This window comes from Geotrypetes seraphini, chromosome 12, assembly GCF_902459505.1.
Source record: "Geotrypetes seraphini chromosome 12, aGeoSer1.1, whole genome shotgun sequence".
Taxonomy (NCBI): Eukaryota; Metazoa; Chordata; class Amphibia; order Gymnophiona; family Dermophiidae; genus Geotrypetes; species Geotrypetes seraphini.
Window position 1 is genome coordinate 39,604,712 of NC_047095.1, and position 19,617 is coordinate 39,624,328.

The 19,617-nt window shown below is 42.3% G+C and overlaps 1 protein-coding gene across 6 annotated transcripts in view; it reads left to right on the forward strand.

Annotated features, from left to right (window-relative positions):
- SLC44A5 (solute carrier family 44 member 5) overlaps positions 1 to 19,617 on the forward strand; it is a 163,336-nt gene that overhangs the window by 106,542 nt on the left and 37,177 nt on the right. For all 6 annotated transcript variants that reach the window (XM_033916758.1, XM_033916755.1, XM_033916759.1 and 3 more), the window contains 5 exons: positions 5,964 to 6,056; positions 6,238 to 6,325; positions 6,658 to 6,920; positions 13,730 to 13,824; positions 16,061 to 16,164. In XM_033916758.1, the coding sequence (XP_033772649.1) occupies positions 5,964 to 6,056; positions 6,238 to 6,325; positions 6,658 to 6,920; positions 13,730 to 13,824; positions 16,061 to 16,164 (643 nt within the window). The remainder of the gene's footprint in view (positions 1 to 5,963; positions 6,057 to 6,237; positions 6,326 to 6,657; positions 6,921 to 13,729; positions 13,825 to 16,060; positions 16,165 to 19,617) is intronic.

Sequence of the window (19,617 nt, forward strand, 5' to 3'; positions counted from 1 at the left end):
GACCAGATTTTTTTTTTCTGAAAGGAAAGCAAAGTCAGCTTTATCCCTTATTTCCTGAGGCAAGTTATTCCACATGACAATCAGAACTGGACAGATACCGGACGACTGGAGGATAGCGAACGTCACGCCAATTTTTAAAAAAGGATCGAGAGGGGAACCTGGCAACTATAGGCCTGTGAGTCTTACGTCTGTCCCCGGCAAGATGGTTGAAGCACTGATCAAAGATAGCATAGTCCGGCACTTGGACGCACACGACTTGATGAAACCCAGTCAACATGGATTCAGGAAAGGGAAATCATGTTTGACGAATTTACTCCAATTTTTTGAGACCGTGAACGAGCAAATTGATAGTGGGAAGCCGGTGGATATAATATACTTGGACTTCCAGAAAGCGTTCGACAAAGTTCCACACGAAAGACTTCTCAGGAAACTACAAAGCCATGGCATAGAGGGAGATATACAAAGATGGATAGGAAAATGGCTGGAAAACCGAAAGCAGAGAGTGGGCATAAATGGGAAGTTCTCCGACTGGGAGAAAGTGACTAGTGGTGTACCCCAGGGCTCGGTACTTGGGCCGATCCTTTTTAATGTTTATATCAATGACCTGGAGGAAGGAACATCCAGTGAGATCATCAAGTTTGCAGACGATACAAAATTGTGCCGGGCAATAAGATCGCAGGAGGATAGAGAGGAACTCCAGAGCGACTTGTGTCGGTTAGAAACATGGGCAGAGAAATGGCAGATGAAGTTCAATGTGGAGAAATGCAAGGTAATGCATTTAGGCAATAAGAATAAGGAATACGAGTATACAATGTCAGGTGCAACTCTGGGGAAGAGTGAACAAGAAAAGGACCTGGGTGTACTGATAGATAGGACCCTGAAGCCGTCGGCACAATGCGCGGCAGCGGCAAAGAAGGCAAATAGAATGTTGGGCATGATAAAGAAAGGAATCTCGAGTAGATCGGAGAAAGTTATAATGCCGCTTTATAGGGCAATGGTCAGACCGCACTTGGAATACTGCGTTCAACATTGGTCTCCCTACCTAAAGAAGGATATAAAACTGCTGGAGAGGGTGCAGAGACGAGCAACAAAACTGGTAAAGGGTATGGAGAAACTGGAATACGAGGATAGACTTATAACACTAGGATTGTTCTCACTTGAGAAAAGGAGACTGCGTGGGGATATGATCGAGACCTTCAAAATACTGAAAGGAATCGACAAAATAGAGCAGAGAAGATTATTTACATTGTCCAATTTGACACGGACTAGAGGACATGAAATGAAGCTAAGGGGGGACAGATTCAGGACTAATGTCAGGAAGTTCTGCTTCACTCAGAGAGTGGTTGACACCTGGAATGCCCTCCCAGAGGAGATTATTGCGGAATCGACCGTCCTAGGCTTCAAGAGCAAACTAGATGCATATCTCCTTAAGAGAGGCATATAAAGATATGGTGGACTATAAATTACCAAATATATGTGGGAATTCAATCGTGTAAGTCAGACTATAAATTACGCCAGGTGTACACCTGGCAGGGCCTCCGCGTGTGCGGATCGCCGGACTTGATGGACCGAAGGTCTGATCCGGAGATGGCAGTTCTTATGTTCTTATGACTGACCTGCCACTGAAAAGCCCAGGCCTATGTAGCTGATAACCTGGCTTGAGAGCATGATGTCATAGCCAGCTGGTGCCTTCCATTGGACCTGGCATGACCTGGCATGTGCCTTTTACCATTTTCTGCAAATACTCTGGTGTCTTCCAGGCACCACCCAGAACATTAAAAGTTTCAATTTTTACATGACTAAAGGGTGAAGTTAATAATAATAATTTTATTTTTATATACCACCATACCGAAAGTTTTAGGTGGTCCACAACAATCAAGGCAATACATACAATACAGATAAATACATCAATTAAAATACATCTAAAGAATAAGCGAGATTAAATGCATACAATATAGGTAAAATACAGCAATTTAAAACAGAATAAAAGGTAATAAATTGAGAAGCAAGATACATTAAGATATGTTATGAAGAGCATACATAACATATGATATGTTATGATATGATATATAAGATATCACTTATTAAGTTATGAAGCCAGGGTAAAATATGGCATTTTACCACAGTTTATTTTAACATAGCATCACTAATCTGCTGGAACTCAGGCAAGTTAGTGGCTTGTATGGCATATGAATAATGCAACTTGTAAGTAGCATTATTCTGTTCCCTGGGAACATGGGGTACTAATGCATGGCGCAGTGCTTCTGGGAAGCCTTTCTTAAAGGGGGCTAGAGCAGCACAATGACACATTGCATATCTGTATTCCAGCTCCCCTGGACATACCTGGTGATCTAGGGCAATGGTTCTCGAACATAAGAAGCGCCATCTCCGGATCAGACCTTCGGTCCATCAAGTCCAGCGATCCACACTCGCGGAGGCCCTGCCAGGTGTACACCTGGTGTAATTTTTAGTCACCCATATCCTTTTATGCCTCTCGTAAGGAGATGTGCATCTAGTTTGCTTTTGAATCCTAGGACGGTCGATTCCACAATAACCTCCTCTGGGAGAGCATTCCAGGTGTCAACCACTCTATGCGTGAAGCAGAACTTCCTGATATTTGTCCTGAACTTGTCCCCGCTTAGCTTCATTCCGTGTCCTCTTGTCCGTGTCAAATTGGACAATGTAAATATTTTTTTCTGCTCTATTTTGTCGATTCCTTTCAGTATTTTGAAGGTCTCGATCATATCCCCTCGCAGTCTCCTTTTCTCAAGGGAGAACAATCCCAGTCTCTTAAGTCGATCCTCGTATTCCAGTTTCTCCATACCTTTTACTAGTTTCGTTGCTCGTCTCTGCACCCTCTCCAGCAGTTTTATATCCTTCTTTAGGTTGGGAGACCAATGTTGGACGCAGTATTCCAAGTGGGGTCTGACCATTGCTCTATAAAGCGGCATTATAACTTTCTCCGATCTACCTCGTGATTCCCTTCTTTATCATGCCCAACATTCTATTTGCTTTTTTTGCTGCCGCCACACATTGTGCTGATGGTTTCAGGGTCCTATCAGTACACCCAGGTCCTTTTCTTGTTTGCTCTTACCCAGAGTTGCACCTGACATTCTATACTCGTGTTCCTTATTCTTACTGCCTAAATGCATTACTTTGCATTTCTCCACATTAAACTTCATCTGCCATTTCTCCGCCCATTTCTCTAACTGACACAAGTCGTTCTGGAGTTCCTCGCTATCCTTCTGCGATCTGATCGCCCAGCATAGCTTTGTGTCATCTGCAAACTTGATGATCTCACTGGATATTCCTTCTTCTAGGTCATTGATATAAATATTAAATAAGATTGGCTCAAGTACTGAGCCCTGGGGTACACCACTAGTCATTCTCCCAGTTGGAGAACTTCCCATTTATGCCCACTCTCTGTTTTCTGTTCTCCAGCCATTTGCCTATCCAACTTTGTATATCCTCCTCTATTCCATGGCTTTGTAGTTTCCTGAGAAGTCTTTCATGTGGAACTGCTTTCATCAAGTCGTGTGTATCCAAGTGCCGGACTATGCTATCATTAATCAGTGCTTCAACCATCTTTCCAGGGACAGACGTAAGGCTCACAGGTCTGTAGTTGCCCGGTTCTCCTCTCGATCCTTTTTTGAAAATTGGCGTGACATTCGCTATCTTCCAGTCGTCCGGTATCTGTCTAGTTCTAATTGTCAGGTTGGCAAGTTTTTGCAATAATTCTCCGATTTCAACCTTCAATTCTTTTAAGACTCTCGGATGAATTCCATCCGATGCAGGGGATTTGTCACTTAAGTTTGTCGATCTGGTAGTATATCTGGTCCAAGTCCACTTCTACTGTGGTGAGGCAGCCTTCTATTACTCCTTTAAACACTTCCACTGCTTCTGGTATTGATGCGGTGTCCTCCTTGTAAAGACGGATGCAAAGAAGGAATTTAGTCTGTCTGTAATTTTTGTCTTCCTTGATGTACCCTTTTCTTCCCTGGTCGTCCAACGGTCCCACCGCTTCTTTTGCAATTTTTTTCCCTTTTACGTATCTAAAGAAGGGCTTGAAGTTTTTGGCCTCTTGCGCTATTTTCTCCTCATAGTCCTTTTTGGCATCCCTCACCGCCTTGTGACATTTCTTCTGATCATCTTTATATTTGTTCCAAGCTTCGGTTGTTTTCGTGTGTTTCCATTTTTTGAAAGAGTCCTTCTTTTCTTTTATGGCTTCCTTCACCTGTCTGGTAAGCCATGCCGGTTCTCCTTTCTTTGGAAATCCACGGAATGTAGAGATTTTGTGCTTCTGTGATAGTATTTTTCAGTAGGGACCATGCCTGATCTGCCGTTTTAATTTTGTCCATCTTTTTCTTGAGCCGTTGTTCTACCATGGCTCTCATGCGATCGTATTTACCCTTTTTAAAGTTTAAGGTCGTGGTTAAGGTTTTGGTACGTTTCCCTTTCCCAATATCAAGTTTAAAGTTGATCATGTTGTGATCGCTCATCCCCAGCGGGTCCGTGACTTCTTCTTCTTTTGTCGGTCCCGTGAGGCCATTTAGGACCAAGTCCAAGGTGGCGTTGCCTCTTGTCGGCTCTCTTACCATTTGTTCCAGGAAGCAATCCCCTAGCGCCTCCAAGAACTAGGCCTCCTTGCCGCAGTTGGAGGTTCCCAGGTTCCAGTCTATCCCCGGGAAATTGAAGTCTCCCATGATTATTACATTGCCTGTCTTGCATTCTTGTTTGATTTCCTCTATCATTTCTGAGTCAGTTTCCTCCATCTGTCCCAGACCCCCTAGATCAGTGGTTCCCAACCCTGTCCTGGAGGACCACCAGGCCAGTCGAGTTTTCAGGCCATCCCTAATGAATATGCATGGAGCAGATTTGCTGTTTCTTCCATTATATGCAAATCTCTCTCATGCATATTCATTAGAGCTGGCCTGAAAACCCGATTGGCCTGGTAGTCCTCCAGGACAGGGTTGGGAACCACTGATCTAGGGGGTCTGGGACAGGAGTAATCCCTAGTCACTCCTGTTCTTGTCACTAAGTTTAAAAGGTGCCAGTAATTCCCCTAGTGGTAGTCTCATGTTACTAACGTTATGGGTAAAGCTACCATATAAGGAGTTAACACAAAAGGCTTCTTTTACAAAGCCACGGTTGCGATGCTGTCGCAGTAAATATACCGAAGCTCATAGGAATTGAATGGGCTTCGATGCATTTATTGCAGCAACATTGCTACTGCAGTTTTTTTAAAGAGGCCCAAATTGCATTAGTTGATTTGCATAATAATGATGTGCTTTGCATACATGTGCATACTTTCCATCTTATTATGCAGCCAGTGGTGACTTACACTACTAATGTGCGCTATAGCAAAATAATGCTGCATTTTTTTCATAACACATTCAGGGAAAGATCTTGAATCATTCCTTTAATACATGTTAGTAACCAGTAATAAGTAAGTAATCACATGATCTTGACAGCCTTTGATTAAATGTGCAGCTGTGATTTGCACTACTTGTAACAGCCAGGAAGACCCTGAGACAGCGTTACAGTATTAATGTGTGAGAAAACCGAGGCCCTTGTAACTGATTGATACTCATCCTTTCGTGAACAACATACTCTACAAAACAGACATAGTTTAAAAAAAATGCAGAACAGGTGTTGATGTTAATTTTGAGCCTTCATAGCTAATGTGATATTAAGCCCTATTCCTATGCTGTGCATATCGGTTTGCCTTTCCCAGCTATCTCGGTTCAAAGGCAGAGTGGGGAAATAAAGAAATTTTACACAACCAAAATATTTTTTTTCTTGGTATAACTTTTGGAAAGTTCCTCACCCTTACCTGTAGGGTGGAAATTTGTACCACTATATTGCAATAGTCAGTTGTGTATAATAGAGGAACCAGTCTTCAGCTGAAGCACTATGTGGTAACTTTAGATACATGAATAATTGTCTTTCTTTTTTTTTTCCAGGGCTATAGGATACATCATGTCTACTTTATTCTATCCTATTGTCACCTTCATTCTCATTGCAATTTGTATTTCTTACTGGGCTGTGACAGCTGTGTATCCTTTAGAGCTGGCCGCCTCTTTCCATGTGTTTGTCTTGTCCACTGATATCAAATAGCTGGAGAAAGCATTTGGCATTTATTGCCTTAGAAAATTTTGTCCAGTTTTATTTTTAGAAACACTCAAAGGAGAGCATTACCTTTTTACTATGATTGCTTCCTTAACACAAGTCATCCAGTTTCCTCGCTACCTCAGGGGAACCTGTGTATAAAGTGATGGCTAACCAGAGTCTCTGCAAATATGCAAACCTGACCTGCAACCCCGCAGTAAGTGTTGCCATCCTTTCAGCAGAAAGAAGGCGCTTTATAAGTTGGGGTAGGGGGGGTAGGAGAAAGCCAGCAACAATGCAGGCATTGAGTATGTTGATGAAACTGCAAAGAATGAATTTAGCAATCTAATAATCAACAAAGCTTTATCAAACGGTCCTTGTTTAAGGTGATCAAATAGGACCTTTATATAACAGATTGGATTTATTCAATTGCATGATCAAAATGTTAACAACAAGCTAGTGCTGAGCGATGCCTCTGTTAATTGATGGGCACTGTATAAATAGGTTATAATTGCAGCAAAAATTTAGAAAACTTTTTTTTTTGTACAGACTTTTAATACCACCAATGTGACCAAGGTGTGTCCGGGTGCGCAGTGTACTTTTGCCTTTTATGGTGGGGAAAGCCTGTATCACAGATACATCTTCGTCTTTCAAATCTGCAACGTTTTTGTGTTCCTTTGGCTGGTAAACTTTGCCATTGCTCTGGGTCAATGTACCCTCGCTGGTGCCTTTGCTTCCTATTACTGGGCTTTTAGGAAACCTGCTGATATCCCAGTCTGTCCTGTGTTTTCTTCTTTCGGGCGAGCAATAAGGTAAGATCGAACTACATAGTTTGTCAGCTCTTTTTTATGAGTTATTAGAATTATTATTTAGTATAATGTTTCATCCCTTCCTATATGTATCCAAGCATGGATGATTATTGGAATTATTTTCAGTTTTCAGCTCAAGAGGATTTTTCAGAGTGTAAAAATTCTTTCTTTTTTTTTTTTCAAATTATTTATTCCTTTTTAAAACATATACAATAAGTGAAATACAAAGTAAATTATTCATTTTACAATATAGACATCACTTAAAATTTTTCAAATATTCAAGCTTATTAATACCCTCCCCGCCCCCCATCAAACTTTTCCAACAATTTTTCCAACCTTATTTACCTCCCATCCCTCCCCCCTCCCTTGATGTGCATATTATCTAATAACAAACCATAATTATAGAGATTCTATAAAGGACGTCAATGGGCCCCAAATTAATTTTAAATTTTCATTATTCCCTAATATAGCAGCATTCATTTTCTCATATTTATATATTAGACATAAACTTGCCCACCAGAATGTAAAGTTGAGACGATCCCAGTTTTTCCAGTTTCGTGTAATCAGTTGTATAGCTGTAGTTCTCATAATTAAAAAGAGACGTCTTTTATATTTATCTAAGGGATCTTTAATATGCAAAATAGTACCACAAATTATTATTTCATAAGTTAAAGGAATCTCAGAATTTAAAATATTATTAATTTTTCCCCAAATTGATTTCCAAAAAAATCAAAATTCTTGGGCAGTAAAACAATAAAACACAAAAACACAATGGAAACTCCCACAACCAAACTCATGCTCATCCTTTTACTGCTCTCCCTGCTCTTAACTAACTGGAAAACAGCAGGTTATCACACATCTCCAATTCCAATTGTGATAGCAACCTATAGACATGCCCAACCAACTAGAAAACTCCACTCTCCCAGAAATCTGATAGACTGCTCAGTGGTTACCCATAAAAGCATCCCTCCCATATGGAGAAAAAGACTACCTCCCAAGCCTAGGATGACAACTCACAAACCCTATCCACTACCAAGAAACCTCCTCCACCCAAAGTGTATCTCCAATCCCCACACAAAGTACACCTCAATAGCTTGTGCGTACATGAATATAAGATCAATTGACCCAAAGGCAGACCTAATAAAGGATTGAATAGTCAAAAAACAGCTAGGTTGCCTGTTCCTAGCCGAAACCTGGTTAACCTCCGACTGAGACCCCTGCATAACTGAATTCTGTCCCAGGAGATACAAACTAGAGATAGTCTGTCGAGAAAAAAAGCTTGGGGGAGGACTGGCCATCCTAGTCAAAAACAACCTTAACATAAAAGTTCTAGACAAATACTCCACCCCCCACTTGGATCTTCTAGCCTGCCAACTATCCGATGACACACTCAAAGGCACCATGACCTGCCTCCTCTGCTACATAACACCAGGAAAATGGAACCCCACAAAACATGAACTCGAAGACTTCATCTTCCAGAACTCTTTAACATCAACACATAACCTGCTCCTCGGAGACATAAACCTCCACCTAGAAGACCACACCTCCAAACAAGTTGATAGTATACTCTCATACCTCAATGCTCTATCCTACCAAATTCTTAACCCCCAACCCACGCACGAAAAAGGCCACCAACTTGATATTGTTGCATACATGCCCCAACACCCCCACACACCAGACATCCACATCTCTAATGGAGCCTGGCACCCCTCCCTCTGGTCAGACCACTACAAATATACCTTCAACATCAATTGGGCTCAAAGCAATAATAAACACGAACCCCACAAAACTTCCTTCAACACCCATCAAAAAATCGAACCCACCACATTCTGGGACAAAGCAGACCTTGCAATCGTCTCCATTGACTCCAAAGAATTTATATGCCATTGGCGTACATTAAGTGAAACAATCCTGAATGAGCTAGCACCAGTAAAATCAAAACATAGAATCTGCAGGCCGTTTTGACAAATGGTTCGACACCGAACTTCTCCAACTCAAAAGACACTGCAGACATCTCGAAAGAGTCTGGAAAAAAAAGAACCAAGAACATACCAAAGTAGCATGGAGAAGCCTAATTAAACAATACAAGATCAAGCTTAAGGAAAAACGAAAAGCTTACTACTCCAAACTAGTTGGCTTGGAGACTCCAGACACGAAAAAACTTTTCAAACTAGTAAAAAACCTCACTGATACCAAGCCATACCTAGCTGCACAAGGAAACCTCCCACCAACAGCCACCCAACTAGCAGACCACTACAAAAGCAAGATCGCTACAATCAGAACCACCTTCAACAACACACTAACCCACCTCGATGAGATAATAATAAACCCTACAATAGGAGAAGCCATAGCAGCAGATAGGACCTGAACCAACTTCCCAGCAGTATAATGGACTGACATGAATCAATTCTACAAAAAATACAGCCAAGCATCATGCGACCTGAACAACTGCCCCTCATATCTGCTAACAAATGCCACCCCCAAATTCAGAGCTAGTCTCATGCAATAGATACAAACCACACTCACGGAAGGTCAATTCCCACAAGACCTAGGAGAAATCATAATCACCCCAATAGTGAAAGACCATAAAGGCCCAATAGACATCCCCTCCAACTATAGACCCATCGCTTCAATACCATTATACGTTAAAATAATAGAAGGTCTAGTTGCTCAATACTTCACTAACTACCTGGAAGACCACAATCTACTTCACCCCTCACAATCAGGGTTCAGAACCAACCATAGCACAGAGACACTACTAGTAACTCTACTAGACACTGCCCGAAACCATCTTAGCAAAGGAAGAAGGATGTTGATAATTCAACTCAATTTATCTGCTGCATTTGACCTGGTAGACCACACCATACTACTTCAGACACTAGAAGCCATAGGGATCTCAGGCATGGTATACAACTGGTTCCAAGTATTCCTCAAAACAAGAACATACAGAGTAAAGACAAACAATCTTAAATCAGACCCCTGGTCTAACCCATGTGGAGTACCACAAGGGTCACCACTGTCGCCTATGCTCTTCAACCTCTTCATATTCTCCTTTGGTACCACCCTAGATAACCTAGACGTAACTTCATTCAGCTACGCCGATAACATCACCATACTTCTCCCCTTCGATTCACCAGATCCTACTTCAACAGATAAACTGAAAAAAAACACTAGAAGCAGTGGAAAAATGGATGATAGACCATAAACTGAAGCTAAACTCGGACAAAACAAAATTTCTATTGCTTGAAAAGGACAAAACCCCATCCATAACAGAATTAGAAATAAATGCCACCAAATACCCTATACAGTCCGCTCTCAAACTCCTAGGAGTGATGATTGACAGATGCTGCACAATGCAGATCCAAATCAACAAGACCACTCAAAAAGCATTTTTAACCATGCGCAATCTATGAAAAATAAGAAAATTCTTCGATGAAGAGCAATATAGGCTCATAGTCCAATCCCTAGTCCTAGGTCTAGTAGACTATTGCAATATCCTCTACCTACCATGCCCCACAAACATGATAAAACAACTATAGACAGTACAAAATACAGCTCTTAGATTGATCTACTCACTTGGAAAATTCGACCATATCATCAATGCCTACCTAGACTCACATTGGCTACCTATACAAGCATGAATTCAATTCAAATTATACTGTCTATTATTCAAAGTAATAAACGGCACAGCTCCCACCTACCTAAACAATCGCCTAAATCGGAACCTTACAACCAGACAAAGGAGAACTCAGACCCCATTTTCCTACCCTCCACTCAAAGGTACTCAGCGTAAGAAGATGTATGATAACCTACTAGCGACGCAGGCAGCGAGACAAGACCCTTCCATCTCCAACTTGTTGACAGCAATGAGCGACTTCAAAACATTTCGAAAAAAAATCAAAACGCTGCTTTTCAAAAAATTTATCCAGATATCTTAACTCTCCCCCTCGTCCTTCCCCCCATGTAAATTTCCCCCTCAGCTATCTACCTCTCTTGTAATTTCTCCTCAAAGACTCAACTATGTAACCAGCCCATAACTTGTAATTTCTCCTCAAAGACTCAATTGTATTTCTCCTCAATGACTCAATTATGTAATCAGCCCCCCCAAAATTGTAATTTTCCTGGAAATGTCCAGTTATCTTCTAATGTAATCTGCCTAGAACTGCAAGGTACAGGCGGAATAGAAGTCACTAATGTAATGTAATGTAAATGGTCTAATGTTCCTATGTCTAGGTGACAGTGCCAGCATCTATTAGATCTAGAATTATCTAATTTATTCAACCTAACTGGGGTCCAAAAAGAACGATGTAACAAAAAGAACCAAGTTTGTTTCATAGATGCTGACGCTGTATGCCTCATCCTCCAAGACCAAATACGTGGCCATCGAGAAGCAGAAATAATATACTGCTTAATCTCAATGCTCTAAATATCCCTAAGAGCGTTTTTGGGTTTCTTATTCATAAGTTCAGATATTAATTTATACCACTTGGCGGCTTGATGCCCTAGCATATCTGCTTGAAAACAGAGGAATTGCAAGCTATAAAAAATTTTAAAATTACGCCATTCAGGGAACCCTTTCTGAATAGCCTGCTTCAGTTGCAACCATTATAAAATTGAAATTTTGAGAAATTTTCTCTTTCCATTTAAAATGCTCCTTCAGTTTAGATTTTAACACGGCTTTGAATTTTCCTAATATCACCAGAGTTTATGAAACCTGTTCTTATTGGGGGGGGTTTATTTATTTTAAAAATTTCTATACGGTTTAAAACTAAACGGTTTACATGAATTACATACATAAATTATAAAAACAAACACTTAAAAACATATCTGCAAAATAGCAGCAAAAGCTGTAGTTTTCCTTTAGCCGCGTCTCGCCCCTCTGAAAATAGGAAGTGGCATCAGAGGGGGAGTGTCGCGGCCGAAGGAAAGATGTTGTTTTAGAGGTGGCGGGATACCTGAGAAGAAAAACTGCAGGGTTCGTTACGGGCGCTTGTACCTGTCTGCCAGTGGGCCAATTAAGTTAAATTTTGTATTTGTCTGGCAGGCCAAAATTTATAATACGTGGGCCAGAGTTTGACATGTCTGGTTTAAATGTATCCTCAGTGATGACACCTAGATCCTTTTTCTGGGCAGCGACGCCTAACGTGGAACCCTGCATCACGTAGTCTGGGTTCTTCTTTCCTACATTAATCACTTTGCACTTACTCACATTAATTGTCATCTGCCATTTTGATGCCCAGTCTCGCAAGGTCCTTTTGCAATTTTTCACAATCCTCTTGTGACTTAACTTTGAACAACTTTGTATGATCGGCAAATTTAATTATCTCACTAGTTATTCCCATCTCTAGATCATTGATAAATATGGTAAAAAGCAGCAGTCCGAGCACAAACCCTTGGGGAAACCTATTATTTACCTTTCTCTATTGAGAATATTGACCATTTTAAACCTCGTACTCTGTTTCCATCTTTCAACCAGTTCTTAATCCATAATAGGATATTACCTTCTATCCCATGACTTTCTAATTTCCTCAGAAGACTTCCATGAGGTGCTTTGTCAAATGCCTTTTGAAAATCCAAATACACAATATCGACCAGCTTACCTTTTTATCACATATTCATTCACTCCTTCAAAAAAATGTTGCCAGCCTGACCCCTAGGGGTAGTTTTGTGATACTACTGTTAGGGATCTATGTGCCAAATAAGAGCTCATGCTTCTTGTTTTGCAGTAGTAATAACCATGTGAATACCATGAGAGTCAAATCGAATCCAGGTCAGTAGAAATAATTTTTGCATAAAGTCCACTGATAATTGGACGTTTTTGTTGGCTCAAAATTTAAAGAATGGAGATTGTGAATGCAGAAACATGGTCAGACCTCCCGGGGTACTGACTTGTTTTCATAAAAATCCAACAAAACTGCAGTAATATGTCGAATCGTAAAACAGAAAAAAAACTGCAGAAATGATGTACAAGGTGCCAAGTCATAAATAAACAAATATAAAATCATAAATATAATCATAAGACAGTTTGTATCCACAAGAGTTGGTGAACCCGGACCCGACACAGTCCTTGTTTCGAAGAAACACTCCTTCCTCAGGAGTCCAAAATTATACCATATACAGGAAAACCTTATGGATGACAACTGGATAAAACGGTGTGGTGAACGGCTTTGCAAGCGAAGTGGGCTCCTACAAGTTGCAGGAACAGTAGCGAAAGTGTGTATTTGTAGAGTTGGTGTGGTCAGGGGAGGAGTTTGGGCAGATCATGGGTAGTGTTCCTATTTGTACATCTGATTTATAAAAATATGTGCTATTTAAGTTAACTCCCAAGCAGGTGTCAATGCTATTGCCCACAATCTAGGTACTATTTGCACAGGATTTATAAAAATAGACATTTCTGCCCTATTAACCTAGGGCAGGGATGTCAAAGTCCCTCCTTAAGGGCCACAATCCAGTCGGGTTTTCAGGATTTCCCCCAATGACTATGCATAAGATCTATTTGCATGCGCTGCTTTCATTGTATGCTAATAGATCTCATGAATATTCATTGAGGAAATCCTGAAAACCCAACTGGATTGTGGCCCTTGAGGAGGGAATTTGACACCTCTGCCCTAGGTGCTCTGTTATAAAATTACTCTCTATATGTGGCAGCTAGAGTAGGTCGACCTTCATAGCAATTAAGACTCTTCACATGTTATCTCTTTGTGGGACACTAACAATTTGGAAAAGATTCTTGTTATCCTCCGCTATCAGCGATTGGCTAGTTTAATGATGTGGCATTCAGTTTTGTTTGATAACATTTTATTTTTCATCAGATATCACACAGGATCACTGGCCTTTGGATCTTTAATACTTGCAATTGTTCAGATGATCAGGATTGTTTTGGAATATCTGGACCACCGACTTAAAGGTGAGGTGTATGACTGGTGTGCACCCAGCTGTTGTGAAATGCTATTAAATGTAACTGAGCTGCCATATTGCTCTCTTCTGAGGTCTCATGTAACTGAGAAAGAGAGTTTCGTCTTTTTAAGCACTTAGTTTCAGTGGCGTAGTAAGGATGAGTGGCAGCCCTCCCCGCACCCCCCTTTCCTTTCCCCATACCTTTTTAACTTTTCCAGCGTGAGCAGCATGCCCACGTCGGTGTCAGATTGCCCTGTGATGTCATTTCCTAGGCACGGGTCCCTAAAGTGACATCGGAGAGAGGGCTGATGCCAATGCAGGCAGCAACCTTGCGCCGGGGAAGTGAAAAAAAAAAGGTATTGGGAAGGCAAGGAGAGGAAGAGGGGTGCCGCGCCCTTAAGAAGACCCCTTACTGTGCCACCATTTAGTTTAGCGCTGAATGGAACAGGTGAGACATGAAAGTGTGATGAATCGCACTAACTCTTGGGGCCAGTGATGAGAACTCCAGCGCTATAGTGAGCCAGCATCTAGGAATAGTGCAGGAACAACACAGAAGGATGACTCCCTGGTGCTGAATGCTAAGAGGCAAATTCTATAAAGCGCCTTAACTTAGGCGCCTAGATTAAGAGGGAAATGCCATATGAAATGCAACTTAAGTGAAAATTTAAAGTGCCTCCTGGTGCCTGCAACAGTGCAACAATCGAACCTCTGGAGATGTCTACCAGTGCCCCACTATAGGCGGGGATAACACTGGACGTGGCATTGGGCACTGTAAAGTGCCTAGGTGGACACGATTCACGTCAAACCTAGGCGCTGGAAATGTTGGCTCTGGTCTACATTTCTGGTGCCTATAGTTACCAGAGGCGCGATTCTCTTACGTGGCACCGTCAAATGATTGACATGCCATTGGCAGCCGCTTTTATGACGGTTGCTGACAAGGGCACCGGTTAGAGAATCTGGACCTAATATGCATGCTGTGAGACCAAAAGTAAGAGGGAAGACTGTGCCTGGTGCCTTTGCACAAAAAGAGTTTCACAATAACAGAGAAACAGAGAAAAATGAAGGCGGATAAAGACCCAGTGGCCTATTTAGTCAGCCCAACCATGCCATCCGTTATCCCCTCATCTCCCTTGAGAGATCCAGTGTACTTTCCCAAGCTATCTCGAATTCGGTTGCTCCTTGTCTCCTCCACTGGGAGGCCATTTCAAACACCTCCAAAATTTACGTAAATTGCACTTAATTGGACGGTAGGTGCCTAGTCCTAGTGCTCGGTTTTGGGCATGGGACTGTGATCCTTGGATAACCTAATTGTCTACACAGGCAATAACCAATTAGAGTTGTCTGCCCTTCACCCCTGTTCTGTACCTGTGTACCTAACGTATCGTGTGTACAATTCCACAACTCCAAAGGGGGCATGGATGGGTCAGGGTCATTCCCAGGATTTAGGCGCATGGTTATAGACTATTTGAATTTCCTCTCCTAACTGACAGTAGTTGGATGCAAGCATTTACAGTGCTTGTGCCCTAAATTAGGCATGAATTTGCACGTTAAGCTAGTATTCGAAAAAGACAGTTCTGCGCAGAGCTGCCTTTGTAGAATTTGCACTTAGGATGCATCATCCCAACACCCCAACACACATGAGGAAGAGCAGACAAACTTTTACTTTGATGTGCAGCTTTTAAAAAGCTGCACTCCTCTGGATGGACCAGAAAACGCCAATTTGTTTTGCAGCAGAGCTTTTAGTAAAATACCAGAGTAATTCAGCCTGTCCTTTATTGGACATCTCAATTACTCCCTGTGTAGGGTTACCAGATTTTACTATTGTAAAATCCGGACCCGTGGCCCCCGCTCCCAGGCCTGCCCCATTCTACCCCAGCCACGCGCCCCTCAACCTATTCCCGTGCTAAGGAGCCACATCGAGAGGGCATCTGCACATGTTCAGGTGTGACACGATTATGTCATGTGTGTGCATGATGTCACCGCGTTGCATCTACGCATGCACAGACGCCCTCCCGGTGCAGCCCTGAGCTGGAAGCTTTTCAAAACCAGGGTTTGGAAAAGCCGTCTGGACGCCCGGACATGTCCAGGTAAATCCGGATGTCTGCTAACCCTATCCCTGTGCAAAATGGGGCTTATTAAGTGTTTGGGACAGGGTGCAGGTCTTGAAAACTAGTCCGATTTTGTATTAGGGTAATACAGCCTTAACGAGAGAAAGAGCAAACTAATTTGTCTCTTCTTTCCTGCAGCTTCACAGAATTCCTTCACAAGGTTCCTGCTCTGTTGCCTGAAGTGTTGCTTTTGGTGTTTAGAAAAATTCATAAAGTTTATAAACAGAAATGCATATATCATGGTGGGTATGACCTGGGACCTCGCTGTCATGTTAAGTCACTAGAATATTGTTGGTGCATGATATTCACATTCATTCATTACCAATTGTCATCAAGACCGATTTACAAGTGTTTTGGGGGGTTTTCTTTTGACGAACGCAAAAAAGAAAATAGATGTGTGCAATGCTGCTATCTCGATAGGTTGGTGGCACTGAATGAATAGGTGGTAAAAGAAATCCACCCAACAGGGTTCACAAACACAACTTTGGCTGAATATCGTTATATTGAGAGGAAAAAGATCTCAGATGCCTGCACTGATTAATAACAATAGATTCAATCAGTAATAAGCAGATCAAGCTTTCTTTCATCGATCAAAAAACCTTTTGTATGCATAATTATATCAATCTGCTAAACTTGGGATATTTTTTGAATACTTCTTAGACAGTTTTATAAGTAGTATTAAACACCTGCGCTTATCATGATAAGCAGCCCGACGGGACCCGTTTCGCCAACGTTCTCGGCTTCTTCAGGGGTCTTTGAATACTATAATAAATCCACATAAGTGCGATTAAAATTCTCACCCAACTTTAAAAATTAAACTTAAGTTGTTATTGCATTAATACCAAAGATATACTCAACTGAAAACTGCTTTTCTCTTTGGATAGTGGCTGCATGTTGCCACTGTCCTCCAGAATCTGTATAGGTCACCTAAGGTTAGGCACTCAATTTTGGGCACGGCTCACAGATCCTCATTAACAAGAATATAATTGGCGGCAATTAGGAGTTGCTCCTGGATCTGCCCTATTCTATAACATTCATTAAAAACAACAAATAGGAGCACTATAAACTTAAAACCACTTTATAAACTGCCTAAAGGAGCTCAGATTCATGAGATGGTGTAATGAACACTACCTGATTAGTGTTTCAAATGTCTATCATTGCTCCCTTTTGGAGTTGTTTATAAAGTTGTTTCATATTGTGTAAAAAAAAATTGCAAAAGTGTTTCACTAATTCATAACAGCTTTCTTATATTTTAAAATTCAAGGTAAGTAAAAGTTATCTTTCTGAAGCAGAATCTTATCTTGCTAAAGCCAGGTCTGACGCGTTTTGCCAAGACGGCTTCCTCAGAGAACCCGCTTCAACAAGTTGACAATCAAAAAGAGAACTGCATTCTTCAAAGCTCTCCTGACTTCTCTAATATCCGGTTCATACTTGTTGAAGCGGGTTCTCTGAGGAAGCCGTCTCGGCGAAACGCGTCAGACCCAGCTTTAGCAAGATAAGATTCTGCTTCAGAAAGATAACTTTTACTTGAATTTTTTCAAAAAGACTAAGTTCAAAGTTTAAAATATAAGAAAGCTGTTGTGAATCAGTAAAACACTTTTGTACTTCTATTTAAATTTTTTTACACTATATGAAACAACTTTATAAACAACTCCAAAAGGGAGCAATGATAGACATTTGAAACACTAATCAGGGTTTTACCCTGGTAGTGTTCATTATCCCAGGACAAGCAGGCAGCATATTCTTGACTGATGGGTGATGGCACCGACGGAGCCCCGGTACGGACAATTTTAGAGTGATTGCACTCTAAGAACTTGGAAAGTTCTGGTAGGCCGCACCGCGCACGCGCGAGTGCCTTCCCGCCTGACAGAGGCGCGCGGTCCCCAGTTTCTTAGTTTCCGAGGAGCTAAGAAGACGCGTTTTTCAACGGCTGTTGAAAATTTTTTCTAACTTGCCTTCCCGCTCGCGTAAACTTTTTTGGCTCTATTGCCTTTTTTCTTTTCTTTAACTTTTGAAAAAAAAAAAAAAAAAACTTTCATTTTTTTTCGTCATTTTTGGTTTTTCCCCGGCGGGGCCTTCTGCCACCATCGAGGCCTCGGCCTTCGATTTGGCTGAAGCCGTTTTTACTTTCATGCCCCCTCAGCCAGGGTTTAAAAAGTGCCAGCGGTGTGCTCGGCCTATATCTCTCACGGACCCACACAACTGGTGCCTACAGTGTTTGGGTCCTGAGCATCAGGCCTCCACCTGCACCCGCTGTGCCACACTTAAAAAACGAACCTTGAAGAATCGCCAAATACAACAGCGATTACTGTTCGGTGCCGAGATGTCCGACCCCGTTCCATCAACTCCGGCTTCGGCACCAGTTCAGTCGGCACCTTCTTCTTCGACGCCGCGCAACACCGCACCGGCGTCCCAGCATTCAGGTAAGCCGGCTAAGAAGCCTTCCCTGCTGGAGCGTCCTCCGGTCTCGAGTGCAGTGAGCCCAATCCTGCCGACTGTGAGGCGCCAGCGGAAGCGCTCCGCCCCTATTGAGGTGAGTCCCTCGACATCGGGCTCCTCATCTCCGGGGCGTCGAGCGGCACCGCAGAAGAAAAAGGCGGTACCGGTGCCATCCCTTGATGACCGTATTGTGGCCATCCTCCAGGTGCAGCTCAAGGAGCAATTACAACAGCTCCTTCCAGCTATCCTGGCACCGAACCTTCCGGTGCCGGTCCGCACTGAGCCACCGGTACCGATAGTGGAACAGCCTGTGCTGTCTGCTTCCACTGTTTCGGTACCGCTTCACTCAGCCTCATCGGTATCGATACCAGTTCTCGCACTGGAGCCGAGAGCTCAACATCAGTCGGTGCAGACTTCGGCACCGGTGCCACCGATTACATCTCCTGGCTCGGTATCGATGAGGTCGGGTAAATCGGTGCGCAAAACCCGACACGTAGAACCATCTACTCCAGAGTCTCGGGACCGTACTTCCCATGTCAGGGATCCTGATCTGTGGGGAGATTCAGAGGAACCCTTTCTATCTGAGGGTGAATGTTCCTCAGATGAGGATGATTCTGCTGTACCTGACCCGTCCTCTAGACATGACACTTCATCTTTCTCGAGCTTTCTGAAAGATATGTGTGACTCTTTGTCTATTCCTTTGGAGGCTGAGTCCAAAAAGTCTAAAGCTTTTTTGGATGCCCTTGACTTTGACCAACCTCCAAAGGAATTTTTGAAGCTCCCTCTTCACGACATCTTGAGGGAGACTTTCTACAAGAATTTAGAGACTCCCTTAACGGTTCCAGGGGCTCCACGTAAATTAGACTCTTTATATAAAGTAATTCCCATTCCTGGGTTCGACAAGCCTCAACTTCCACACGAATCTTTACTTGTCGAATCTACCCTTAAAAAATCTTCAGGAACCAGTGTATATGCTTCTGTCCCTCCTGGCAGAGAGGGTAAAGCCATGGATAAATTTGGTAAGAGGCTCTACCAAAATACAATGCTAGCAAACAGAGCTGGTAATTATGCTTTTCATTTTTCTTTCTACCTTAAACATCTCCTTACCACCATGGCTTCATTTGAGAAGTACCTTCCTCAACGTAAACAACAATCCTTTCACCATTGCTTGTCGTCTCTGTTTCAACTTCGTAAGTTCATGGTTAGGTCCATTTATGACATCTTCGAACTTACATCCAGAGCGACAGCAATGTCTG